The sequence below is a fragment of the Zonotrichia albicollis genome, chromosome 3 (genome assembly GCF_047830755.1).
Source record: "Zonotrichia albicollis isolate bZonAlb1 chromosome 3, bZonAlb1.hap1, whole genome shotgun sequence".
Classification (NCBI taxonomy): domain Eukaryota; kingdom Metazoa; phylum Chordata; class Aves; order Passeriformes; family Passerellidae; genus Zonotrichia; species Zonotrichia albicollis.
In genome coordinates, this window is record NC_133821.1 from 10,492,057 (window position 1) to 10,519,327 (window position 27,271).

The 27,271-nt window shown below is 40.9% G+C and overlaps 2 protein-coding genes across 3 annotated transcripts in view; both read right to left on the reverse strand.

Annotated features, from left to right (window-relative positions):
• LOC102062007 (protocadherin Fat 4) overlaps positions 1-5,170 on the reverse strand; it is a 40,493-nt gene extending 35,323 nt beyond the window's left edge. Inside the window, exon 1 of the mRNA XM_074536635.1 lies at positions 730-5,170. The gene's annotated coding sequence lies outside the window, so the exon portion shown is untranslated. The remainder of the gene's footprint in view (positions 1-729) is intronic.
• Positions 5,171-5,314: 144 nt separating this feature from the next.
• SANBR (SANT and BTB domain regulator of CSR) lies at positions 5,315-26,708 on the reverse strand. Of its 2 annotated transcripts, none has more exons than XM_074536645.1 (21): positions 26,504-26,708; positions 23,633-23,798; positions 21,673-21,859; positions 18,952-19,045; positions 17,815-18,053; positions 16,435-16,493; positions 15,660-15,820; positions 14,764-14,850; positions 14,528-14,638; positions 12,669-12,792; positions 12,315-12,467; positions 11,926-12,131; positions 11,458-11,557; positions 10,953-10,985; positions 10,277-10,376; positions 9,186-9,280; positions 9,038-9,066; positions 8,870-8,943; positions 8,146-8,234; positions 7,726-7,779; positions 5,315-7,298 (listed from the first exon to the last, which is right to left on the reverse strand). In XM_074536645.1, the coding sequence occupies exons 2-21, from the start codon at positions 23,780-23,782 to the stop codon at positions 7,176-7,178; spliced, it is 2,268 nt and encodes a 755-aa protein (XP_074392746.1). In that variant the 5' UTR covers positions 23,783-23,798; positions 26,504-26,708; the 3' UTR covers positions 5,315-7,175. The 2 variants fall into 2 exon arrangements, with proteins under 2 accessions (XP_074392746.1, XP_005486867.1); XM_005486810.4 differs by having other exon boundaries at positions 7,688-7,779; positions 26,504-26,707.
• Between the last annotated feature and the right edge of the window lie 563 nt (positions 26,709-27,271).

Here is a 27,271-nt window from a genome sequence, read left to right on the forward strand (position 1 = left end):
AGAAGTAATGGGGGAAAATTAAAGCTGAATAGCCCTCTTGCTTATTCATCAGATATGCCAGCAGATTCATTCACACATACAATGCACACAGAGGGCCAGAGTTCTTGCTGGCTGATTAAAAATCGAATGGAATCAGAGTGAAATGCAGTTATCCTCCTTTCTAACTCCATGCAGGAGTCAGACACAGCAGCTAAGCTTCCACAGCTCAAAAAGGAATGTTTCAATAGTGATTATATAAAAAAAAAATCACTGTTGTGGATCATGTTTGTTATCTGTATATTGTTGAAAGCCAGAAGCAGTGAAGTTTGCCTGTAGACAGCCAGCATGAGATCCCAAGGGTTATGACAAATTCCAAAGGGAAACCTTTGGCCATAACTTCATGCTTTGCCTTGTAAAACTGCTGGGTATCCATTAAGGACATCAAATACTGGCTGGACAAGGTGAACTGAGAACATTTTCTGTACTCCTTTTCTTTCCCATTGCCTGATGTGACTATTCAGACAATGAAATCCTTGGATCAGGGAATTTGGGGGGTTATATTTATTTATTCCACTATATTTATTTATTTCACAGTAAAATGTAGAGACTGCCACAGTTTCATGTAGGCAGCTGCTGCATCCAGCCACGGACACTGCTGTAAATCAATTAATAAAACAGACTGGCTACATGAGGCAATAAAGTGCATTTGGGAGGAGATCAGACAACTCTAGGTTAGAACCCTGATTTTACCTGTATATTCATCCAAAAAGCTTGAGAGCTCCAGTGGCCTGGGTGGTACATCACAGTTGATAGTGGTGATTTCTAAAAAGAAACAGAAATGTCATGTACAAAGAACATAGAGGGACTGTGTCCAGAAATAGAAGAAGGTAAATAAGCTGATGCTATGTAAACCCAGATGCACACAACAGCCCAGATATTTATCATGGTGGCACCTTGAAGGGTTTAAAGCAATATCTGAAGGGTTTAAAGCAATATCTGAAGGGAGTAGGCAAACATTGGTGTCCTGGAGCCAATCTAGGACTTTACTGCCTGACAGGAGTGACTCACTGCTCAACGGTGTCCTGATGAACCATTTGTGGAAATCGTAATCGAAACAACTCTTGGACCTTGGCCCTGGAATTGTTTTCTGCTCCCCAGGCAACCACAAACATAAAGCTACTCCCCACAGAAATGGCAGCAAGAATCCTGGAGCTTTTTACCTACAATTTACTCTCCTTTAACTTTTAGAGAAGAAGCCCTTTGGGAGTATTTTCTTTTTCATGAGAAGTGGCTTTCCTAAGTGGCTTCTTGTACCTCAGTCACCTCTCCACATTTTCTCTGTGTGACAGAAGTGACAAACTTTTTGTTTTCATCATTAAGATCTACAAACCATACACACAAAAATCAAAAAATTGACCAAAACTTTCCCCTTTTCCCTGACTAGAACTCAGCAGCAAAGCTTCCAGAGTGCAACCCATGCACTTACAGATACCTGTGCAGCTCTTGTGGTTTGCACCAATGCTAAGAATGTCCCTACTCCTTATCCTTGCCTTCCTTTTGGATACTCAGAGGGACATTTGGTATAAACAAGTGTTGGGCTATTTTCCCCCGGCCTTCATATCTGCCTCACTTTATGTGATCTCATTTATAAGTGAGCAGATTTCTACACAAGTCACTGAATAGAATCCTAATGACTATTTGCAGGCAGCAGCTGCTGGGTTTAGGTTTAATTCATCACCTCCATCTCTGAGTATGCTAAAGCCTCAGCTCTGGAGCAGTGAAAAAGAGAAAAATCTGGCAGTTTTTGCTTGAAGGAAGCCTCAATACATCAAACAGAAGTGAAACTTTTAGTGAAGCACTTACAACTGTGAACAGCAGAAGTAACAATGGTAACTACTCCAATCTAATTTAGCTGAGCAGCAGCAGCAAGGAATGCAACTGATTCCAACTTTAAAATTTTCCATCCTCCGACTGAGCTTCAGCCTAGGTACTTAAATTATAGACTGCTGCAGATATAAAATGATCAAACCCCCCAAAGTTAAAGAAAACTTGTAAAAACCCTTGTATATACAAGAGCATGGTCTTCACCGGTCCATCACTCAGTCCCTGAAAGCCCAAACACCACTTCCAAGGGCACCAAGATTGCTTGTTTAGAAATTATTTTATCAACAAATCAAAGTATTTGAAACTTGTAGGCTTGTGATTTGTATGAATTTAATAAATTTAATTTGTTGCATTTCAATAAAAGCAGTAAAATAGTCAGGCATTTATAAACATAACAATACTCACGTTGTGCATCGAGAGAGAGGAACACAACCCAGCCAGCCACGGTGAAAACCAGAGCTCTGGAGAGAGCCATGGGCACTGCAGGAGAAATATCCACCTCAAGGCAAAACCAGATGGTTGCTTCTCATATAGAACACTAGCAAAGAACCATTTCATTTGCCATCTCACAGGTTTGTTGTTATCCTGACAAATGCTTCACCAAGAACAAGACTGGAATGAGCCTCTGAGAGCAACCCACAAACTATAAAATGTGCTTATCATCTTCAGCTTGTGAGATCAAAGTCCTCCTGGGCAATAAACAATAAACCAACAAGGAAACCCACATCTGTGCTGTGACACAAAATGTGCCAAGTGCATTTTTATTTTAATTTTCCGACCAAGAATAAACGAGCAAGGTATCCCGGCCAATGTGAGAGGAATGTACATATTCCCTGGAAAGGAAATTAATGGGGAGTGTCAGGAGGCAAAGGGACTAGCACTGCCCCTTTTATCATGTAATGATGGCAGAGCATCTTCACATAACTCTGTTCCACAAGGAATAAATCCAGAAATCCTGTTTGAAAACTGGTTACTATTCGATGTGATGAAAGCAGACACCTCTGAAGCATGGCTAGTGTTTTACAGATACTGCACACTGGAAATAAATTCAGCAGGCAGCTAAAACATTTTACTTCAATGAAGTTATCAAAAAAAACCCAACCAAAACCACCAATAGTTTAAGCTTGTAGAGAACTTCAAAGACTACAAACTACATGATTGAAAGCATCACTTACAGGTAAATATACCTTGAATTGGAAGGAGCAACTGAATACACAGAAAATGCTGCCAGCCCAAGATATTTCTGTCATTGTGCCAGCATGTTTAGTCATTGTGGACAGTAAAGTAATTACTGCAGGCTGAATGAGAACACAAAATACAATAAAACTGCATAAAACAACTAAAAATACAATTACCATTATGCTGTCTTAGCCTTGAATAAATGAAATGTGGGAGCAACCTGAGCAGAAGCAATTAAAGAAATACTGAAAGAAGCTCAAGCATGGGAGCCATGTTTTTTGAACAAAGGCCACATGCAGCAGTGATTAGGCCTTCAGTGGTGTTATTTATTGCTGGTGCCAATCACAGGTAGGTAATTTTTTCCTAGGTTGATGTTTTCCCATATCTACAATGGCCAAGCCTTTACAAGTTTATATAGCACAGGAGGAAGGCAGGTCTGTGCACAAAATGCCTCCTGTGAAGAAGAAAAAGAAATTCCCTTACCTAATTCACCAAACACCTTCAGATCATCACAGCCAGGCCAGAGCCTAAATAATCTGATATTTGTACCAAAAAGTTATAGCAAAAAATCCTCTGGACCACTGGAAATATTCATGTGTTGGATGCCTTAATCCACTAATAAAGATCTACTTTTGGATATCCCAAGGCAGAGGGAAGGCAATGCAGCCTCAGTGTTCTCTGGGAGCTCTCTCAGAGAGCTGGAAGCTCAGCCATGAGAGGTGGCATGAGACCTTAGGGGATCAAACTCCAGCAGGATCTCCCACATTATCCATGGGGAAGCAGCCCAACAGCTGAAGGAAGAAGGCCCCTGGTGTACACAAACCCCCAGAGGCAGGTGTAGGATGAAAACTCCTGCTGAGATGCAGCACAACTCTAATTCTCTCTTTGGAAGCTGTAGCAGTGGTTTTGCTGTGAGGATCTTGGTCCAAACCAACAGCAGCAGCTCCCAGACCTTGGCATTCAATGCCCCTGTGATTCCCAGAGTGGAGGATCCCTCAGTCCTGTTCCACTTTACCAGCTGCTGCAGCCTCCCATGGGCTGATGGATCCTTCAGGCTCACCCTGGTGCTGCTCAGAGACAGGACAAGCCCTGCCATCAGGGACATGGCCACTCTGTGTGTCACTTGGCCTCAAGCCTGGAACAGCCTCTGGCTGCTTTTATTTATAGACACAGCCAGCAGGGGAGTCAGCAGTGAATCTATTCCTATGAGGAGATAAACTTAGCATGAGCCAAGGCTTCTTTACCTGCTCAAAAATCGGACTCGATCGTGCAGGTCTTTTCCAACCCAAAGGATTCTGTAACTCCCTAATTATTAAGAACCAGAGAAAAAAAGCTCAGAACACAGAGGTTCATGAAGGTCAGTTTTCACTGCGCTGAAGGGGCAATGTCTGCAGGGTCTGTGTGTGCTGCTCTCTTGGACATCAGCAATAATTTAAGGTCTGGAGTGGGGAGGGAGATGCCTAAAGGGAAGGAGAAATTGAATATAGTGGCTCAAGCAAGCATCTGATGCACAGGAGCAGTTTCCCAACACAATCCCACATGTCTGGGCACTCAACAGGAACAGGAAACAATGATTTTTAAAACATTGATTCCCTTCTGGCCAAGAGAAAGGTGTTACTCAGCCACATCAAACATGCCCACGCTATTCACACACTGGGGCAACCATATGTCCACACTTCTCCTAACACATCTTTTTCCCTTGGAGCTAACACTGAATTTAAGATTCTGTCCCTTTCTCCAAGATTTCTGGGCATCCAGGAGCCAGGCACAGCTCCAGGGTGCTGTAAGTTCATTTATACCCACGTGTGACAGCAGGATGACACTGAGCCTTCCCAACAGCCCACCTGCACAAATACAGGACATCCAAGACATCCCAACAGCAATTCCTAGAAACAGAATCATGGAAACTAATTGTATTCACAGATGTAACAGATTGCACCATTTAAACAATCTGCACTGGGGCAGTGCAAAGCGAAATTATGGGTTTTTTTAAACATAGCTTAGCCTGACATTTTGCATACTTGGGTCAGTTGTAGTGCAGCTCACTGAGGAATTTTTAATCCAGCTTCAAAACTTGATGCAGATAAAAATTCTTTGAAGTTCTTGTAGATTTGGAGTAGCTCTGCATTTAATGATATCCTGTTCTTGACAGATAAAAAGCCTGTATGAGGATGCTGCAATTTAATCACAAATACACATGCATGATTGAGACCATCAAACAATATCTATGCACATACTTAGCTCTTAAAAGCATCTATAAAAAACTCACACATTTCTTAAATTAATAATGTTTATTTCCATTAAACCAAGACAAATTTTCAAAATTAATACAAGATAAAAATTCAAGGTGGTTGGCATGGGGAAAAATAGATAACACTGCACATCATGTATATTATTTGTATATGCTCAAAAATATTTTTGAGTAAAACAATACTGGCATGTAGAACTGGCACTTCCCCACAGAACAAAACCAGCAGAATTTTCCTTTCTCTTCTAGTCAGTAGTTCTATGAAAACAAAATACACACACATGCAGCCTGCAACTTTCACCTCAGGTTTACCATGGGAATTTGGAACAACCCTTTATCAGAAGTCACAAAATTGTAGCAAAACACTTTTCCTACTGCACTTTTCATACCTGATGGGTTTTATAATACTTTCAACAAACAACAATCGGGTTTCCAACATTGACTACAAGTGCTTCAAACTGCATCAGTACTTGCAAACAGGCCTGAGGCATTCACAAAACCTTATTTATTGGGTAACAGATTAAAGCACTCCTGCAAAGTTAGAGCTCCTGCCCAAAATCAAAACCACTGAAATCCAATTTTGCTTGTTGGTTTCACTGGGCTCCAAATTTGCTACGGCATTGGACAAAACACACAAGTAACACTGATTATTAATTGTTTCAATAAAAACCTTCCACCTTGACAGCAGTATTTTCAAGTATTGCTATCCTAGCCTTCTAACACCTACCAAAATCATCAAGGAACAAGACAAACAAAAATGGAGAGAAGAGAATTCAAACAAATCTCCCTCTCCTTACCCCACCCCACCCTCCCACCCAGGAACTTGCTGACTTAATTCCAAACTCCCCATTTATTGTACAGCCAGGAGTTGGAATAAGCTTTCCCTGAGCTCTCTACCTGTTTCAAAAAGTCAGAACGTGTTTCCTTGAATTCAGCCATCATCATCATTATTATTATTATTGCCATTTTCTCTGCTAATATACAACATATTTCCTAGGCAAGTTATTTCATTTTGGTAGCCCTGGATTTGTGTTCTATTGCTCCAAATACAGAACTTGAAAGTGCATCTGACTTCTAAACAGTGTAAATCAGGCAGGTTTCAGGGAGTAACTAGACCCAAAAGATCTGCATGCACAAGCCTTTGTAGTGATACAGAATTAATGACAAATCTGCTCAGAAATTTAGTGGCATGGCATTAGTTAGAGAGAGAAGTGCTTTGCATGACAAGGTTTGGGTTTTAGAAGGGGACAGAGCACTGTCTGTGCAGGAGGGGTCAGGAATGGGGACGGGTACAGATTCCATATCCAAGAAAAGCAAGTGGTTCACATGCAAGATGCAATGCTGCATCTCACAGCACTGAGAGCATCTTTGGAGGTCTAGTCCCTACCTGCCACCCACCTTCAGAGGAGTGGGACTTGTGTGAGGTACACAAGCAAGCCTCAGAACTGCATGAGAATGTTGCTTCAACTAGTCTAAGTCCCAGGCATTGTCATGGACTTTAAATGCAAATCCCCAGAAGACTGACCTAAAATGTACCATCAAATACAACACAATATAAATACACAAGGAGAACTTGGGTTAATGCTGCTGACTGCATTCAGAACTCAGTAGTCTTGCTTTTTCCTTTTCAGTATTTCTAGCATACCAAAAGGCATAATTGTATCTTCCCTCATAAATAAAATTAGTCTGATAATTTAATTTTGTAGATTTATAAAATATTTTCTATGCAACTCAATGCAACAGCCTAAAAAAAGCAATTAAATTTAACTTTAACAAATAGTATATTTACAATTAAAATAAGTACAGACCTTATTGGGTTTGCATTCATTTATAGCACAAAATAATTTACAAGGCTTAAAGTAATAAATAAGTCACTGGCAAGCTTTCAGAGACGCGCATTGTCCATTGTCAGAGTGCAGTGCAGTTTCAGGAAGCAGTAATGAGTTCTGGCTAAAGCAAGTCCACGACTCCTTATGTGGGACGGCCTTGGCCAAAACGGGTTTTTGACCTGGGTTAAAAACACACGAGAAGCATATTTACATCATTAATGTAGGGTTTTTTATTATTAATGCAGGTTTTTGATGTGTGGGGGCTTTTAGTTTAGTTCCATGAGGTGGATGAAGAACAGGATAAAAAAATTGGCTGACACTTTTCCAGTTTTCTGTAGTTTCCCAAAAAGAAAATTATGTTGGAGCTGCAGTGAACCTCCCCCCAGCATGGCTCTAAGAGTTCCATTATCCCAGCTCTTCTTGAGACCAAGGGAAGCTTTTGCTCCTCATATAGCTTAACCTGATCCATAAGAGCTGTGTGAAATGAAGCATGTTTTTTCTTTAAAACCCACCACCCCACACTCCCAAAAATCCAGGAGTTTTTCCTGCTTTTATTTTAAAATCTTACCTGGGATTCTTCTCAGCATTGCTTTGTCGTGCACTGACCTGTGCTGAGGCTTTTATCTGAGCTTCAAGTCTAGAATAAATGCCTCCTGCATACTGGAATCCAGAAAAAATAATCAAGTTTTGACATGATTTCAATGTAATCAGTGACTTTCCATAAAAATATCACTAATATTCAGCACAATCTATGGCATACATTTGTCCATTATCACAACCCAGTACTGGCTTTCTTAAACCCATTCTACTTTCCACGAGCAGTTTTTAAAAGCAGTGAACTTTAAAATAATATTTTAAACTCAAATCCTTAAAAAAAATCACACTTGGAACAAAATGAAGATGGATAAAATTAATTCTTTGGCTTATGCATTGAATAGATGTTATATTTATTTGTGTTTAATATTTTTGTTAACCAAGGCTCACTTCAACTCGGCAAATATTACATTTTGCCAGGACAAATCTTACTTCTTTGCTGTCTTTGGACTTGACTCGATCAAGGTCTCCCAGTCTCATTTTTATTAAGTGCCCTGTGATCTCAGACATTCTTCTCTGATCTGCCAGAAATAAGAGAGGATATTTAGAACAAAGGTTAACATTGCTACTGAACACAAAGAGGATTAGACACAGACTTTAGTGATATGGACTTGTAATTGTTTTTAGTTTATATAAAAGTCTTGAACAGCCAGGCTCCTAAATCCTGATGTAGCCTCAGCAGCCTTGGCAGATACCAGAATCAGCCTGAGGCACTGCAGTGAGATCAAAATCTCAGGAAATGGTTTGGAGGCAGAAGTTTTTAAAACAGCAAAATTGCACAAGAGTTTCAGGAGAGATAAAAAAGGCAGAACAAATGAACCCAATTCTGAATGTTTTTAGTCAGAGAGACTGGGAAAGAGATGGAAGTGGATGTTTCTCTGTTTATCTGCACAAACAATAAATGCCACAGGGATGCAGGATAAAATATCTGCATACTTTTCTAATCATGAGATGACAAACTATAATCTCTGTAGGTTCTGTGCTGACATTCCAAATAAAGCACATCAATCACACAAACACCCCAAATCCCACTGCTGGATCTGAGATTAAATTCACCCAACAGGGATGTAACTAAGTGAATTTTAAGAAAATTAGCAGGCTCATTTCCTTTGCATAATGTTAACTTTATGAAAGCCAAACTCATGCAGGAACAGACCATCTTCTCTCTGAGCATCCTGGTTGTATCTCAGGGACCTGGAGGCATCCCATTTGTTCTGCTGCATGCTCACACTGCAGGGGAAAGGTGCACACAGCCTGTTAGCAAAAACAGCTTAGCAGAGGGAGAGACTAAAATGTGCTCTCAAGGGCTTTGAAAATGACTTACATGAAAGGAGAAGCATCTCGGGAACTTGACTGTTGAAGGAAAAAAAACCAGATTTCATGTGGTTGTCTAAGGTCAAGTCCAAAACTTAGAGAAAATTCCTCATTATTTAAGCCAGCCAGAGAGCCTGGGCTCACAGCTGTGGTTTTACCTTATCAGATGGCTTCTCCCTTTTCTGAACACTGGGTGAAGAAACTGCTTTCTTTGGGTGCCTGTAGGATTTCTTTAATTTCTCCTTTCTCCCTGCTAATAGAAGAAATGTCTATTCACACCCTCAGATACTTGGAATTTCTCAACTACAGAGGTACTAAAATATTTTTCCCCTCTATTTCTTTACAAATAGTGTAAATCTGTTTTCCTTTTGTTAGTGTTGCAGGCATGCTAACACTACTCAAAAGCTTTTCTATGAGAAATATACAGAAACTCAACATTTAAAATGCAGAGTGATTGCACATAACAGCATACATTTTTTACCTTTAAAAATTAATGCACACACAAGCTACACTTTGGACCACATTAATTCAATGACTAAATTCTGTCATTGAATCAGATCAGCATCAGATCTGATCAGCAGTATCAGATCAAACAAGGTTAAATTTAAATTACAACATTTTCTTTCAAAATTTATATATATTTTTATACTGGTACAATTCCAATCACCCTTTGAGCAACAACAAAAAGAACAAAGAAATCATTGGAAGCCTCTCTTCAAATGAATCATTAGTAGGGTGAAAAGGAGAAGTTGGTTTTTTGCTTTCCATGTTCCTAAACCCATTAACACATTAAAAAATGAATAAAAGTATTTTTAGATCATATACAGCTTAGCCTCAATGCAGACACAATTTTATCTACATTAACCAATCATTCCTCTATGCAATCAAAAGACAAATCTGTGGGGTTTCTTTGCATGTAAAAGCAGTCATGAAATTGCTACCTTTTCTTCCAACATTCATTACATGAAATCTCATTAATTTGATAGTTTCCTGCAAAATAAATGCTTGATAATTCCAAGGACTTCTCAGACATGAATAGCTGCAGCTTTTCCTGTTTGCCAGTGATTTTTGATGGCATCAAGCAGTGGGGTAATTTGTATCTCACCACAGGAAAACCTGGGATAAAATTCAAGTAACTTTGGATTTTATTTTTGAAACACCTAATATTTAAAATCTGCTTACAGAGGACTTCTGCTGCCTCAAATCCCTCTCTGGTAACTCCAGAGATGACTGTACAGACTTGATGTACCTGGTTTCTTGCACACTTCTTCTTCATCCCCCACTTCATCCTCAGTGACCTCTGAGCCTGTGGTGTACTCCTCTTCCTCAGATAACAGTGATTGCTGCTTCTAACCAACACCAGGAGAGCCAGAGATTAAAAGTGAGCCTGGGCTTCTATTAAATGATTTAATCAATCTGTCCTGCAGGTGCTGACATCCAGCATGGCTCCCTATCTCAGTGACCAGAGAGTGAATCAGAACAGAATTATGGAAGTGTTCAGTAATGTGATGTACATTGTTTGAATATACACATTTATCTAAGTAAGTGATAATGAGAAATGATGAAGTTTAACAATGAAGACCTGAAGCACCTCAGACAGCCAAGAGAGACAGATACTCAAAACCTTGGATTTTGATTTATGTTTCTGCCAGCCTAAAAAATTATTAATAACTGATGCATGCAGTGCTAGTGTGGCTTGCTGCCATTTTTAAACACATTCAAAGCAATTTCTCATTTCTATTAATGCCAAAGTAGTACTTCACACTTACCATACTGTCTTGTAAAAACACTATTTGCAACCTCAAAATTAAAGCAAAAAAATACATTTTTTGTCTCATTTATTAGGAAATAAGACAAAACTCAAAGCAATTTCTTTGCTAGTACAGCAGATCAAATATTTAAAATTAGTAAAATATTTTACTAACCAGCTGCAAAGCCCAGTTCTTCAGAGACAAAAACTGCAGTCACAAGGAGAAAAAAAAGCATATAAGCTAAAAAAACAATAATAATTCAAATAAAGTGAGAGAAATTCTAAAAATAGCAGTGGTATGTTACAGTACAGCACTCTACACTGGTAACTCCCAGGCCTCCTCCCATCTTGAACTCCAAACTTTGGTGGAATGATCAAACCCAATTGGTCAGTTAGAAAACCACTGACCAATTTAATGCAGTCAATTCATGATTTAGTGAAACTAAGTTTAGTATTAAAAATACTTACAGCTGATTTTTTGATCAAAAATCAGGGAAGTTATGTACTGAAATATTTCCAGCAGACATGGGAAAGTTTTGCCTTTTCACCAACCAGGTATTTTGTACCTATGTCTTACTAAAACATTGTAGGGGGTTTATTTTTATTAAAAATTGTTCAAGAAAACTTCTTCAAAGAATCCTCATTATTAGAAAAAAAGAAGGAAAAGCATCAGTACTCACAGCATTGATCTCTCCAGTTTTGGGGCCCCATGGTGTATTTGGTTCTACAAGCACATCACATTCAAGGCCTTTGTCATCACCAAGCCCAATACCAGAATCACTTTGAGAGAAATACAGAAACCAAAATTAAATATTTCTATTCCACTGCTTCAGAATCAGTCCCAATTGACTGGACATGTATCAAGAGAGCAGACAGACCTCTGAGTCAGGCACATAACATCTTGACAGAAATACATTAAAATATAAAGATAGCAGTGAATGCTTACGGGGGCTGAGTGACTAAAAGCTTGCTTGAAAAGTGAAAGGAGAAAGTACTCGTTCTTCAATTTCCAAGTAAACAATCAAAAATAAGGTGCCCTTAGAAAGGCCTATGACTCATTTTGAAATGAGAGAGAGCTCCAATATAACAGCACACGTGTTCACTGTTGAGGGCTAAGCTATTTCTGTAACTCAATACAATGTTCTTACCTGTTCTCATCCTTGGTGAAAGGAACAACTATAACATCTCTATGATGCAGCAGATCATTCAAGATCTGAGCAGTCTGAGATGGCAGAGCATCCCCCTCTTCACTTGGACATGGCAAAGCATCCCCCTCCTCACTCTGAGATGGCAGAGCCTCCCCATCTTTGCTTTCTGGAGGTAACTCCACCAGATGATCCCTCACTTTGCAGCCCTGCAATACACAGAGGCAGAAGATCAAATATTGGTGTTAATGGGGAGAACTGATTCCAGTCAGTATAACAACAAAAGTTCAACTTCTGAATTCCAATCCTTATTTTGGATAAAGACCCATTTTCCTAACACACTGTTGCCCACCCCAGCACGTGCTGTGCTCTGTAAAGGAGAGCTGAAGTACCTTTGGGAGGGTTGTGGGGTCAAACCGAAGAACTTTTTGGTTACAGCAGGGATAAACTCCTGTGCCAGTGGAGCCCAGAGCACTTGCTACACCTGGATAAAGAACTGGCTGCGAGTGGTACTGGCAGTGGGAGAACTCAGTGCACAGGAAAGACTACAACAGCAAAAACACAGAGAGTGAGAGGTGAGACAACCTATGGAAGGAAAAGTTCTGCAAAGAATGTGTACCTAGCTTTATTAGCAAATATTTTCCAAACAGCTTTAATCCCAGCTTCACCCCCTAAAAGTCATCCACCACAAGCTAAAGTGAAATTCCCTAGCCTGGTTACCACAAGCCAAAGGGAAATCACCTAACCTGGTTACATCTTGAGCAGTTCAACCAGTTGACCGTTCCCCAAAGGCGCCAGTAAACATCCCGCCAGGATTTCAGCTCCTCGTGAAGGCCAATTAAATACTCATGCACTTCCCAGGTTTTGTCTCTGAAAAAGCAAAACAGCAGAGAGTTGGCTCTGTTTTGATCCTGCCACCAGGAGCACAAGGTGGAGAAAGTGCAGAAAACACCAGTGAAAAGCCTCCAGTAGTTACAACAGGAGGGATACAATGTGAAACAAGAATTACCAAATTCAGAGCATGACAGAGGAGACTTTATTCTTTCAGAAAATCCTAAACTCACTCATAGCAAAGAGTTACAGCTTGATTCACTTCAAGATCCATATACTGCAAATTTACAAGCTAAGATAAATATCTTCTATCTATCTGCAACACAGTAGCTGAGAAATACAGTTTGAAAACACAAGCTCATGCCCTTTTGATGAAGGTACATACCTGGCAGTTCTAGTATCAAAAATACAGGACTTTGTTGCTTCCTTGTAATCACATCAGACACACCTCTTCAGAATTCAAAAGAGAATGTGCATCTTGCAGTGGGGCATGTTATCTTCAGGAAAAACAGATAAAATTTCCTCCCAATTTTAAGCCCTGGCCTGAACCATTTTTGTTAAATGTGAGCCTATCCTAGACTAAGCAAGTCTAGGATAAGTAAGTCTAAGCACACCCAGTTGGATGTCAGTTCTAGGCACCACTACAGGACCAATAAATAGAAACTTATTTTTAAACTATTAAAGACAGAACTGTATTAGCTCCTAAGCCTGAATTCATTAGTGGCCAGCATCACTTCTCAGTAAACACATTCTGTATAGCAAAGCATCACAAGCAGCACAACACAAATAATTAGAATCTAGATAATCCTCTGAGTAACTTTAAAGCCCTGCACATTTATCTGCTGGGAATTGCAGAGCAGCTACATACACTGAGCTTAAGTGAAGTAATGCAATTAATGAATTGTATGTGACTAATCACCAATGATCTTAAATAGGTCAGGACAGGGACACAAGATCTGGTTCTATGTAGATGCCAGGCAGGACTTAACTCCACACCTTGGTGAGAGCTATATGGAACTGTTTGGGCTGTTCTGAACAAAAGGGATCTGATGGGAAAGGTCTCCTGTCCTTAATCTCCCACCATCCCCCTTAAAATGGGCATGTGGGGAGGGAGGGAAGTGCAGCTGATCTTGGACTGATCTTCATGAACAGGAGAATCCAGCTGTTCACAGCCACAGATCACAGAATTCAATTAAACATTTGTGCCAAATGAGTCAGGCCTGCAAACAGAACAGGTCCTGCAAGCTCCTCTGATAAATACTGCAGGAACAGGAAAACAACTGGCAAAGTTTATTCACAGCAGCCTTTAAGCAGGTTGAGCATTTGATTTGACAGTATAAAGTCAGATTAGAAAATACTCTTTAGCCTTTCCTTGCTGACACAGTGGGGTCTATTCTTCACTAAAATCTTGCAGAAATGCAGCATTTCATTCAATCTCTCATCAGCTGCACACATCTTAAAACCATCTGATGAAAGAATTAGCTGAGTATTTTCTATTTAAAGCAGTGCAACCCAAAAATAGCCTTCTCAGTAATCATGGCTGCAGTTTTCCCATTTCCATTCAGCAGCAGCACAGCTGAATGAATTTCAGTAGCACATCATCATCACAACCCCCTGTTTTATTTTTTGCTAGGTAATACAAGAAGTTGAGATGCTTCATACACTCTTCACATATCTGTGATTTAATTTTGAAATGTATCTGAGTATGTAGTACTTGTAAAATCACCCAAAATCAGAGTTGAAGAAACATTTTATATATGTACATATTCACTACCTTATATGAACATAGACAATATTCCCATGTTGGTCTATGTTGATTTTTCCTGGTACACAAGGAATTCTCCTTTCAGTTTCTTTGGTTAGCAACTTTTTACATAAACAACACCTAGATTAAAAAAAAAAAAAAAAAGAGAAAAGAGAAAGAAGGAAAGAAAGCACTGGAGTAAGAGCAGGGCTTTTAAACACAGGGGCTGTCCTTGCTATTGAAGCAGCCATATAAAAATGCCATACCTGTATAAAGTTGCTGCATTTCCTCTGGAATCTGGATTTACATACTCTGGATCAAACAGTCTCTCAATCTTCTTGCAGAAAAGTTTACTATTAATGACAGCAACACAGCTCACCCATTAGAAAAAAACCTGAAAATTGCTTTATGTATAGTGAGATTAACAATCACATTCTGATAAGCAAAGTCACTCACAGAATCTAGCTTTTAATATAATTTTCCTTTAAATTATCGTGTCCATCTCATTTTTACACAAGTGTGACAAAAGTGATATTTTGATTTCTTTCTTTATTAAAATGCTTGCCTATATTATCTGCCAGCTTCCACCTTGATTAAGAGACCTTTAATTAGTGCATATTGCTGAGAAACTGCACTGCATTCCAGGATTAAGCCTTCATCCCTACAGACTCAAATCCTCCCTTACTTTCACCTTGCTTGTCTGTCAGTCTCCCTCCAATAACTGGCCCTTACCTTGATACTGAGCTGGGATCCTGATGTAAGAAAGAACATTCCAGCACAACTATTCAGCCTCCCAGCCACCCTGAATTCTAAGCCCAAGCATCCAAGCTCACAGGATGCTGAAGCCAAACCATTTTCTACCAATTAGGAGCATGTCATCCCTTAAAAGGTTTCTCCCCTAATCCTTGCTCCCATGTGAGAATTCATGAATAATTCTCCCATGCCATGCTCCTAGTGTGGCCTTTCCTATAAACACTCTTTCCTTCTGCTCATAATTTTAATATAAAGTTCTGAAGTAACACCATTATATTCTGCATTAAAAATACATTCCATGAGATTAAATATAATATATAATTTCAAACTGCACAGCCTTAGCTGTTACAAAATATGATCTCAAAGCTCAACAGCACTTCAGAAGTGTTTTACAAGGCAAAAAAGTTACCTCTTAAATTTGTCTCTCTTGTCCTTCAGCTCCTCCACCTCATTGTGCCTGAAGAGATCAGCAATGTGTGTAACAAGATTAGCATTGATACAGTTCATGTTACACGGCGTGGCTACAATAGCATTCATATTTTTGTGACAGTAATGAATACATTTTTCTACCTAGGAAAAACAGAAATACCAATGTTAAGGAATTGTAGACAAAAGCCCCCCATGCTAATTGCTGCAAGACTTTTATTTTAAGCGTAGTGTTTTGGAAAACTATTTCAATTTGACTTAAAAATAAAAAAGCCTCAGATTTGCCTAAACTTGATGCTGAATGACATTACTTAGTTTATGTTCTCCTCCAAAAATCTCAGTAACCTTCCAATTGCTTGTTGAAATAGAGCCACAAAACTCATGGATCTCAACTGCAACAGCCATGCTTTGCTGTGGGCCACTCCAATGACAGAAATTTTGACAAACATTTCAACAAAGTCAGCAGCTATTATACAGAGCTGGAAAATCAGATCCTGAATTGCAAACATATCATTCATGTAGAAAAGGATATAAAACAAGCACTCTAGATCACACTACCACATTTAGAAATAACATACTCTTTATTGCATTGAGTCTGCAAATACTGGATTACTGCACTGAATAGAAGTGTTCAAAATCTCAGTGTTCTCCTTGCAGCACCTGTTTATGTAACAGCCAAAGCACAACAAACAAGCTGTTAAGACACCTGGTAATTAACTGTGCCCTCATGCCAGAAAATCAATCTTCTTAATACTTACTAATGAATCCATCTTCAAAAACTCAGAAGAAATGAGGATTGAGATGACATTTGATGGTTCTAGAAGGCAACAGAACAAAGGTGGGGTTTTTTACATGGATTTTTTTTTTTTGTAATTTCACATCACATCCCTCTCTCTTCCTATTTAGCATGTTAGCTATTGTTTTAGCATTCAACTTGCCATTCCATCTTCCAGAATACAGAACGTTTTAATCATCTTAAGAAATAAACTTTTGGTTTACCATTTCAGTGGCTAGGGTAGAACTATAACCTGGAAAAATTATTATAATTGAAACCTCTTTAAAATTGGAAAAGGAGGCTTCACAGGGATGCAATGACTAAACAATTACACAAGATTAACTTCCATCTGTAGCCATCACACTCAGCTGAGATTTCTTCAACATAACCTCCACATTGCAAGTTATAAACAAAGCAAGAGAAGAAAGTTATATTTTAAAAAGTGGTAGGAAAGGCTCATTAAAAAATTAAAAACTTGCCTCAAAATCCACAAAGACTCTTATACCATTGTATTGGATTGCATTGAAATTGTAGAAAACACTGCAATTATACAAACAGGGAGCAGAGGAGAAACAAACAAACCAATCATCAGCATTTAAAATCTACCACTCTGCCCTTCGTCAGAAGGGGTCTGAAGAGTCTTAATTAAAACCATCACATCCCAAAATATATTGGGGCTTTTTTATTGCTTCAACTTTCAGCATGTTTGTTCAAAGCTGTCAGTGCTGGCAAAGCAGAGCCATCTGCTGAAATGACCAGAGGATCTCTGCTGCAATACTCTTCAACAACTGATGCTGCCTTGGGAAGGCTGCCCTAGAACAGAGACTAGATGGAGCTAAAGAATAAATAGGGATTTATTAGTAGGGATTTATTAAAAGGCCTCCGTGGATGCACCTTGGGCAGCACAGGAGCCCAGCCAGGGCTGCACTCAAGATGAACCAAAATGGCCCCAAAATGCACAACTGGGCACGGGGTCTGTCCCTGGGATCAGTTCTGCTCCATTTGCCCCTTGCAGTTCATTGTCCCATTCCAGCTTTAGACCAGGCAGTCCCACTCCTCTTGTTTTTCTCTCTCCAGCCCATGGTGTTTGTGCTCTGGGGCTGAGATCTGGATCATTTGTCCTTGGTGCCCAGCTGGAGCAGGAATTGTTTTGTCTCCCTGCTCTGTGCACAGAGCTCAGCATCCCATAATATGGAGCCCAGACCCACACACTAAAGCAGCACAGAATATGAAAAATATAAAAGTTAAACCTGAGGCATCACTGACAACAGTCAGAAACAGATTGGGGCTGAACTGCAGCAAAACCATTCATCATTAATTAGTACAGAACATAACAAACCTAAAAGAAATGATCTGCTTTTACCTAAAGTGGGCATTTCATCAGCCTCAGACTCCTTGGAGTTCCTTTTGACATATCTTATCAGCCAGTCAAAGATGTGAACATCACAGTGCACAGAAATGTCCACCTCCTCCCAGCGCTGGGCATCCACGGACAGGTACTCAGCAAAGTATTTCATCTCTGACACCAACAGGTCTCGAGGACACACAAAATCTTCTTTGAGGTTTTTGGCTTCGTCGCACACGTGGATCACCATATTGGGCCTCCAAAGGAAAACAGCCACAAGGCAAATTAGGAGCCTGAAGAATCAGAACACCAAATCCCAACAACCTCATCTCCTGCTCTGGGTCACGCATTGCAACACTGATGACACCAACAGGGTTTATTAACAGAGGGAAAACAAACTGCAGTTATTAACTATTAATAGAAACTATTGTTGGGCAGGTGAAGAAGACAGAGGCATATCATCTACAGATAATCAGAGTGATTTAATTAAGGAAATAGAAATAGAAAGTTTCTAGCTCACTTCCCCATTTTTGTCACCTGTTTGTTATAGGATACTACCTGAGTTATATGGAGAACTTGTTTGTTCTCCCTTCTTAATTTTCCTCAAAGAATAACCAGATATAGATGCCTAAATCACTGAGGCCCCAAGGACATTAACAGCAATTTTCATCAGTGGAAATTAAGATTTGGTTTATTGCATATTAAAAAATCTCTATTTCTTAAGAATTGCTTGAAGCTAGGCTCAGTAAACGCTGTCTCTACAGAGAGATGCTTAAGTTTCAAACAAACATTATTTTATGTGTAATTATACAGTGTGGAAAACAGGGATATGTGATGGAATAAAAGTGACCTGGATAGCTACTGGAATTCACGGGGAATTTTTTCACTTACAGCTCTTTTCCTGCTTTTACATAGGACAAATCTACGTTCAAGAGTATTTTCAAAAGTGTAATTGACCATCAGTCTTGTTTCATTCCTTTATAAAACCAGGTGTGTTTCTCATTCCTGTCACAGCAGTGATCAATCACTCAGAGGAACATACATTTATAAATACCTTCTGTTGCTGCAGAAATTCAAGGAGTTGGTTGATAAATATCAGCAATGTTTCTGTCAATTCTACAACCCCTTAGATAACAAACACAAAGCTCTTCTTACCCCTGGGTTTCATGAGTGCTTTCCCCACTGTTGTGGGCAGGACCTTTCTCAGATTCTGAAGAACAGCTCCTTGTGGAGGCTGCACTGGGCCTTCCTTCAATGTAAGGAAAAAAGGCAGCATTAGAACAAAAACTCCTCATCTTTGGCTCTTCAGCACATTGGAAATGCAACTCAAGTGTGGCTGTCATGGTGGAGCAATGGCACACAGATTGTTCCAGGAATAAAGGACAGGTGCACTTCAAATAATTCATCTTCACAAAGGTACTGCAAGCAGTGGGAGGTGCACACAACCCAGTGAGGTTCAGGAGCTCAGGCACCAAATCACTGAGTGCTGGACCAAGGTTAAAGCAGTGACTGGCATTTCCAGCTGTGGATGGATTTCTGCAATGTGAAACTTCAAGAATCTTGCTTAAAAGTCAGAAAGATCATTATCTTTTCTAAACAATGGAAGGACACATATCTGTCTGCCACTGAAAACCCTAGGGTGGTGATTTTCCATGATTATGCCATTCTCTCAGATTTCTGGGAGTTCCAGAAACATCATCTCCCTCTTGAGTCATATAAGAGACTGAAGAAGATTAAGACAGACCCCTTCATCTTCATCTAATGGCTAAACAACTACAGCAGACTGACAGCAAAAATTGCATGGTTCAGCACACAGCAGTTATGCCCTTCAGGAAAGCAAAATAACTGCACCAGAGGCAGAAGAAACTAAACTTTCTCCAAATTTAGTCTTCTCCAAAGGCGTTGCACAGTTAAGTCTTAGTAAGGCCTAAATAGAGGGAGCAGAACTAGCAGAAGGGAAGTCACCCAACAGATTCACTCCCAGTGAAACCTTGGGCAGGGCTGCTCCAGCCACAGCTGTCTGGGCAGCCATCCTCACTGCAGGAATCACAGGTGTGAGTTTTGCAAGAAGGGACTGTGGAGATACATGATATTAAATGCAAATGCATTAGCAAGTCCATTGTGAGCACAGTGAAGTGATTTATTGAAGGCAATAATGCTGGCAAGACTATGCAGCACAGCCAAATGAATGGGGACATCTGAACTTCCCCACACATTGCTTCCTAGCTTCTTTCCTCCCCTCCAAAGCTTACAGATTGATTGACCTTGTAACAAATCCTGTAGGTAAAAGCTGTCCTCTGTGCTTGTTTACTGTCATGAGATGCAATCTGAGGGACTTACCAGCAGTTGGCCTTATAATTAGCAAGTATTAAATGAACTTTTATAACTCAGCCAAATCCAGAATCCAGCACAGAGTGAGTAAGGTATGATTTGCTTTTTCTTGCTGTTACTCATGACTACAAACAAATGCAAACAGGCAAAAATTCTTGATCCTAACAATTAGCTAACATGAATAAATCCAGTAGGAAGCAATTAATTAAACAAAAACCATTTACAAATAGGATTGTCTTAAATCCCCAATTCTGAAATGTAGAAGTACCTCACAAATACTAAGAAGGTGAGTTCACCCAAGCCTGTGAGAAAAAAAGATTAATTACCCTAATTTCATATCAACAAATTACACTCAAACAGGGCAAATGATTTATCCAAAGTCACAAAGAAAACAGAACAATTTCGGGCTGGGATCTTGTCAAAGGAAACATTACATTAGTGGGCTTGACTGCATTAACACTCATTACATGTAGTGCATTGTTAGAAAGAGAACATGCACTAATTGTCCCAGGAGTTCCAGAGGCAGAGTTAGCTCGTTAACTCTCCTCTGGGAAGCTGCTAATCCTGCAAACAGGGAGCTGTGGGTGCCAGCAGCACCCATCCCCAGCAGGCAGGGAACACATCACTGAAAGCTGATGGGAAGCACTCCCAGGCTTGACACTGCATACACATTTTCCAGTATCAGCCCTTGATTAGAGTTATTAAAACCACTTTGAACAAAGGTCAAACAGCTCTTTTTCTGCTGCAAAGGGGACAGTGAAAGCTGCAGTGAAGGACATTTTAACAGAGAACAGATTTAAATGCTTCACTGTCATCTTAATTTTCAACACAGAAATTATTTATTCATCACTGAAGCAAATTTGTGGTGCACATACATCTACCAAGTTCTAAAGTCACTGGAACATCTCTGTACTGAAAATCAGAGAATAACACACACACATTTAATTAAAACTTCTGACAGAAGCAGTACAAAAGGAATTGTTAACAATATTTAATTGTGCTATGATTGAATTCACAACTATTGGGTTTGGTCCTCTGCTGCCCAATAATTACTGGGACACATAATTGACCAAGACACATTTGTCATCTCAAGATTGTCTTGAAGCAAAAATTAGCTACATTTTGCTCCTCTGTACCTATCCATTGCCATTCCAGGTCTTGTAGCTGGGAGAGGAAGGTTTGCCCTCCAGGGATCTCCTCCTCAGCCTCCTGCAGCTTTTCCTCACAGTACTCTCCAGTTATTTTAATAACACTGCTAAATGTGACTTCAGATGCTTGCAGGGTTAAAAGCACACCACCAAAATCCTAAACACAATTCAGCAGAAAGATTTATACCTCTTGGCAGGACAAATTCCCAAAAATACCCAGCAAACATTGATTTTTAAACTAAACTAATGGCAAGTGCCTTGTTGTATGCATTACATTCATACTGTACCCCCCAAAGATGAACGTCGACCATTCCTGGGTGGAATTAACCCCTCAGGCCAGAAGCATGCACACACTGATTACCAAAGGCAGTACAGGTGAGAAGGACTGAAAACATACCAGTGATAGTAATGGAATCCTGCCCAAGAGCAGGCTCCTGAAACTCTGCCTGGGAATCCAGCAGGGAGGATTTGATGTAGGTAGCTAAAGTCTCCACAGGGCTCCCACCAGCAGCCAGCAGGGCGTTGTACTGGTTGTCAACAGGTGAACTTCCACTGCTTTTTAGCTCATCAAACCTTTTTGCACACTGTCACAAGAGTAAATGATAGGACAATGAAGCAGCAGCTTGCAGCACATTTTAAATAACTGTGATTTGAGATGGATACTGTATTGCACAAATGCTGCCTATGTTGTTAGTGGTATCAGTATATATAAACACAATAAAATAATAGCTACTATAATTAAATAACAGAAAGAGAAATAATTAAGTAGAATCTGTTTAAACTTTCATTTCCTTAAACCCTTTGAGGTTTTAAGCCCAGTTTTCAAAAGAGAAAGTTATGGGGAGAGTTTGAATTCTCATTTTGTAGCTAGTTTTTACCATAAACATGGTGAAATATTAAGAGTGGCTACAGAAATTGATCCACAATTATTATTCTTTTACTTTATGGCTTCCATTCCAATTAGGACAAAAGGGACTGCTGCTTTCCACTGCAATCCTATAAACTTCCCATCCCCAGTTTTTGATGAACTAGAAAGTCTTTCTGTCCTGTAAATTTGTATCAACACAATCATAATTACAGGTTTGGTTCAGCAAAACCCTACACAGAGGTAACCCGCACATACAAATAAATCTATTTAATTCTACAGGTGCTCCTCCTGTGACACAGGTGTGGGGCTCCATTAGCAGCTGGTTTTATTTATTTATTTAGGGTTAACAGACACTTCATGCCAGTGCCCCTTTGGGCCAGGGGCACACAGGGACATCCTTCTGATACTCACAGTGTCTCAAATTTGGGATGGCAGTCACAAATTTGATATATCTGTGCTTTTATCTAACTGCCTTAAATGGGGACTCCTTAAATAGGGACATATTGGAGACATTCAGTCCTGTAAGAACAGAGTAATCAGACTTGCACTAATCAATCACATGAATCAATGTGAGGAGAGGGCTCACTGATACTGTTATTTTATTTAACAGGCACAGTGCTGTCTGCACATTGAAAGGTGAACAACAGAGGTGTCCCCAAGCCTCTGCCAAGAACTTGAAAGGCAGCAGCATTCCACAGAAGCTTCTACACCCAATCCTTCATTTTTCTGTTTGAAACCCAAGGTTACAGCAACACCCAGTAGCACTGCTATAAATGGGAGCTGACACACTTGATTAGGTTTGCAAGAAAGTCAAGACCACTGTCTTGTTTTCTTTCAGCTTTGCTGAATCACAAGGGCAAAAGACTTATTTTTTCTTAGCTTACACCCTCTCAGAAATTAAAATATCAAAATTATTATTAAAAAAAGAGCATTTCACCAGGAAATTCAGCAATCCAGAAAGAGAAGGATACAGAGGTTCTTCCAACTCTACGCCAACCAAAGGAAGAAAAATCCACAAAGCAGCAACTGCACCCCTTACCCAACAGAGATCTGTAACCCCTCCTTGTTCAGAGTTGTAACACACACACAGAGTTTTTAGGGTTCCCAGTGAGGACACCACAGCCTGCACAGGGTTAGTGGGTACTGGCATCCCTTCCACCCAAGTCCCAGCTAGGGAGTTTGGAATGCAGTAGCACAGCTCCCTTTTTTAATTTCACTTCTTAATTTTTCCTTCCCAGTAATTTTCATTCTTATTCTGTGAAATACTTAATACTGAAATTCTTAATGAAATACAATGCAGAATACATTTCTCAAAACAAAACCCTCCACCTCATTTCAATCTACTGCTCATTTAACTTTTTCAATTAGGGGCAAATTATTTTAGGAAAAAAAACCAAACCTTAATTTCAATTTCCCTCCCCCCAGGAAATGTTTTCCTCTCCATAAGGCATTGCTCAAAGCACACAAATCCTTTTATTAGTGCACTCACTTCTTTGGAGGTGTATCCTGGAACCAGCCTTGCCACACTGTCCCAGTTGATGGGCTGAGGAACCCCAATGAGGGAGCACAGGATCATATCCAGAACCATCTGGTTGTTGTCATAGGGGAAGTTATTGTTTTCTGAGAACCCACGACTCATCTTTGGCTACTTGAGCCTAGAAGAGAAAGAGTTTTTAGCAAATCTCACTGCATGGTTTGCTAAGACTTGATCTGCTTTACCTGCAGCACTCCATAAATTACTGGGGATAAATTACCACAGCATTGAAGTCAAGCACTGAGGCTTTCTGACAAAATTTACATATTCTCAGAGCCCTGAGGGAGAAGCAGATGAGCAAAGCACACCAAGCCCAACCCAAGAGGAGCAGCAGGTATTATCCACCTTTCCTCTGAGCTGCCTCTTCCCAGAGAGGAAATCTCATCTCTGACACAAGAGAAAGGTTTCCAAAATCTCAGCATAACCAGGCAAAGTTACAGAGGAGCATTTCAATGCAAATTTACACACGTTCAAGTACATTTTTCTGTTCCCACAAACCTCCTGCTCTCCTCATTGCTCAGCCCATCTCTGACTGCCATCATTCAGAAGCCAAGCCAGGAGACCAATTTAAGGGCCAGCAACACTTGGGAGCCAGGAAACCACACCTGGATCTCCTGCAGCTCTCACTCCCAACACCTGACACTCCCAACTCCTTATGAGCAGCTCCAAAAACCTCTCATTCCTCAGCTTTAAGCTGAACACCAGAACAAAGCACACAACAACAGCAGAAAACACTTTATAAAACAAGATTACATTTGTTAGTTTTTTTTCTTCTTTTGTATGTATAGCACCAGGGAACAGAGTTAAAAGTTCAAGGTACTGATTTAGTTTCTGCTGGGAAACAACTGTGGGCATTAATTAACAGTTTCACATCAAGAAAAGCACAGCCAAAGAACTCAGAATAGAAATACTTAATAACAGAACTTAAAAGCCACACACCATTTTTTTACTTGTAAAGCAAGAATTATAGAGAATTTGAGAGAAAATACACCTGATAACTTGTTACTAAAAGCATAACATACATAGATGTTTCTTTTGCATCACCCTCTTTCTGAAAGAAAATATACTTGAAATACACAAAATATCCCTGGTTTTTTCTCCCTCTAGAAGCTGTTCCAGCCCTTTTTTTCTGCTTGTTTTGTTGGTAGAAACAGAAATCACAGCAGAGGTAACTGTAAGCTTTCATCCTCTCCAAAGAGCAGCTGAATTAAATCAGAGAGAAAAAAACCCAGAACCCACTGAGAGAACTCTTTGGTTTCCCACAGTCATGAGATTTAAAAAGAAGGGGAAAAAAGCCACAAAACAGAGGACAAGCCCTATAGAAAATTTCATACCATTCCAGCAATTCTGCCTAAGTGAAATCTGCTGTGAAATATGCCAAACAGCCAGTTTTAGAAGAGAAAGGTCCTTACAGGTTCCACGAGCCCAGAATTCTGAGTAAAAGAGGAATTTTACGCTGTCAGGTAAAGTGGATCAGTGCGTGTGTCCCTGTCTCAGAGGGCACTTTGGGGCAGTGTCACTGTGGTGATTCCCCAGTGCAGACTTCTCTCTGTCAGGTTGCAGACAGATGTCAGCATTGTTTGCATGAGATAAATAAGTGATGGAGTATTATAATCCCGTGGTTTCCCACCATAAAATAGGCTTAATGTGAGTGGAATTACCAGCAATGTCAATATTCCATGAATCACCATTTTGAGGGCGAGGGCTATGGGATGATTACACTGGGCAATCAAGGAAAGAAAGGGAGAAGGAAAACTTTCTCTTTGTTTGTTTTTGCAAAAGAAAGGAGCATGCAATTTACAGGGGAAAATTCTGAGTGCTTCAGTGGTAAGAAGTTTACTGCACATCAAGCGTGTGGAGCATGAAGCAGCCCGAGCATGAAGGGATGACAGGTGCTCTAAAACGGGATGACACCTTCAGAGAGAATCAAGTCTTTGTCTCTCAATACAGGCTTCCTAATTTGCTTATTCAGCACATTAAAATACAGTTCTCTATATGCTTATTACTGCAAAGACAAATGAAAGAGGAGACTTAATTACAGGCATACAGAAGTATTTTTATTTATATTCTGCAAAGAGCACAGGACTCCTCTTTGCAGCTTTACACATGACATTCAGTGTTTGCCTTTTTGTCCTTTAGGAAGCCCTGTTGAAAATATAAAGACACATGCAAGATTCTGTCTCATGCAAGAACTCTCTAAAAGCTGCAAAATAAAGCCTGTAAGAAATCATATTCTTAAGAGAAAAAGCAACTTGTACAGATTCTCTCCACTCTATTACTGCAAGGAAAGCTCAGGTTAACCCCTTCTTCAACTATGACAATTGGAAAAAAAAAAGTTTCCAAATTATTTAACTCCAACCAACTCATTTGAGATGCACAGCATATAAAGATACATGACAACAGAAATTCCTATTAATACTGAGAATTCCCTATCAAGCGGTGCAAAGGATTCCCAAGAGTTAATTCATTATGGAAACACACAATCTGATTCGACTTTTTCGTGATATACAGCATGTCATTAAAGCAGGAAGGAAGGAGGGATTGCTGTTCCTCACAGCGTGAGGGAAGGTGAGGATGGAGGGAGGGATGGGCAGAGGTTCCATCCTCAGCCGAAACGCAAGGAAGTGATGGTGCAGAATGAGGTTGCGGACAGGAACAACAGCAACTTTGCTGCTTGCCCGCGAACCAGCCAACGTTAAAAACTACAAAGCCTTTAAATTAAAAATATAAAAACCCGTCACAGGCGATCTACAAGTGCGGCAACCTCAGAGCGGGGACCCCGATGGTTCCCCGGGGCGCTCCCCACCGGGACCCCTCCCAGTTTACCTGGCGGTTCCCAGGCGCGGGGTCAGCGGGACGGGATGGGACGTGCAGGGGGGGCTCCTCCCTGGGCCGATCCGGTGGGGCAGCAGCGGGACGGGGGCTCGGCTCCACCGCAGGACCGAGCGGGACCCGCGAGCGCCCCGTCCGCACCCGCCGCGCCCTCATCTGCCGGCGCCGCCCGGGCCCGCCCTAAGGGGAGGGGCGGCAGCGCCGGGAGGGGGGTGGCCCTCGCCAATGGGAGCGGGGCCCGCGCGGAGGCCCCGCCCCCCCGCGCGGGGTGCAGCCAATGGGGTGGCGAGGAGCGCTCCCGCCCCGGGCGCGCGGCGGCCCCGCCTTGCCGCAGTGCAGCGGCGGCCGTGGTGGCGCCCCCTCCCGCCCTGCGAGCGGCGTCCGGTCGCCCCGGCAACGCGCCGCCCCGCGCGGCGTCACGGTGACGTCACGGCGCGCCTCGCACAAGTGACGCGATCAGCGTGGCGTACGCACACCCGTCATGACGTCACGCCAGCTCTGTCCCTCCGGTGGCTCCGCTTCCCGCAGCCCCAGCTGACCGCAGCGCTCCCGCCCGCCGGAACCCCGCGGGGAAGGACGAGCCCGGCCAGGGGAGCTCGTACCGCCCGACGATAACAAATATATAAAATATATAAAATAAATAAATAATGCATCAGACACGAGAGTCTGGCTCGTGACGTAAGCACAGCTAATTAATTAAACAGCAATGTGTCAGTGCACTCCATGCTCCCACCACAGAGAAGCCTTTCCCAGGTTTGCAGC

Bases quoted from the DNA above. Each gene is read 5' to 3' on its own strand.
- SANBR (XM_074536645.1), bottom strand. From the start codon at position 23,782: ATGAGTCGTGGGTTCTCAGAAAACAATAACTTCCCCTATGACAACAAC. The intron at 15,821-16,434 runs GTAAGTATTAAG...TGTTTTTCCTAG, and splicing joins TTTTGAAGATGGATTCATTA to GTAGAAAAATGTATTCATTA. The intron at 12,793-14,527 runs GTAGTGAATATG...TTGCTTTTTCAG, and splicing joins ATTGTCTATGTTCATATAAG to AGACAAAACCTGGGAAGTGC.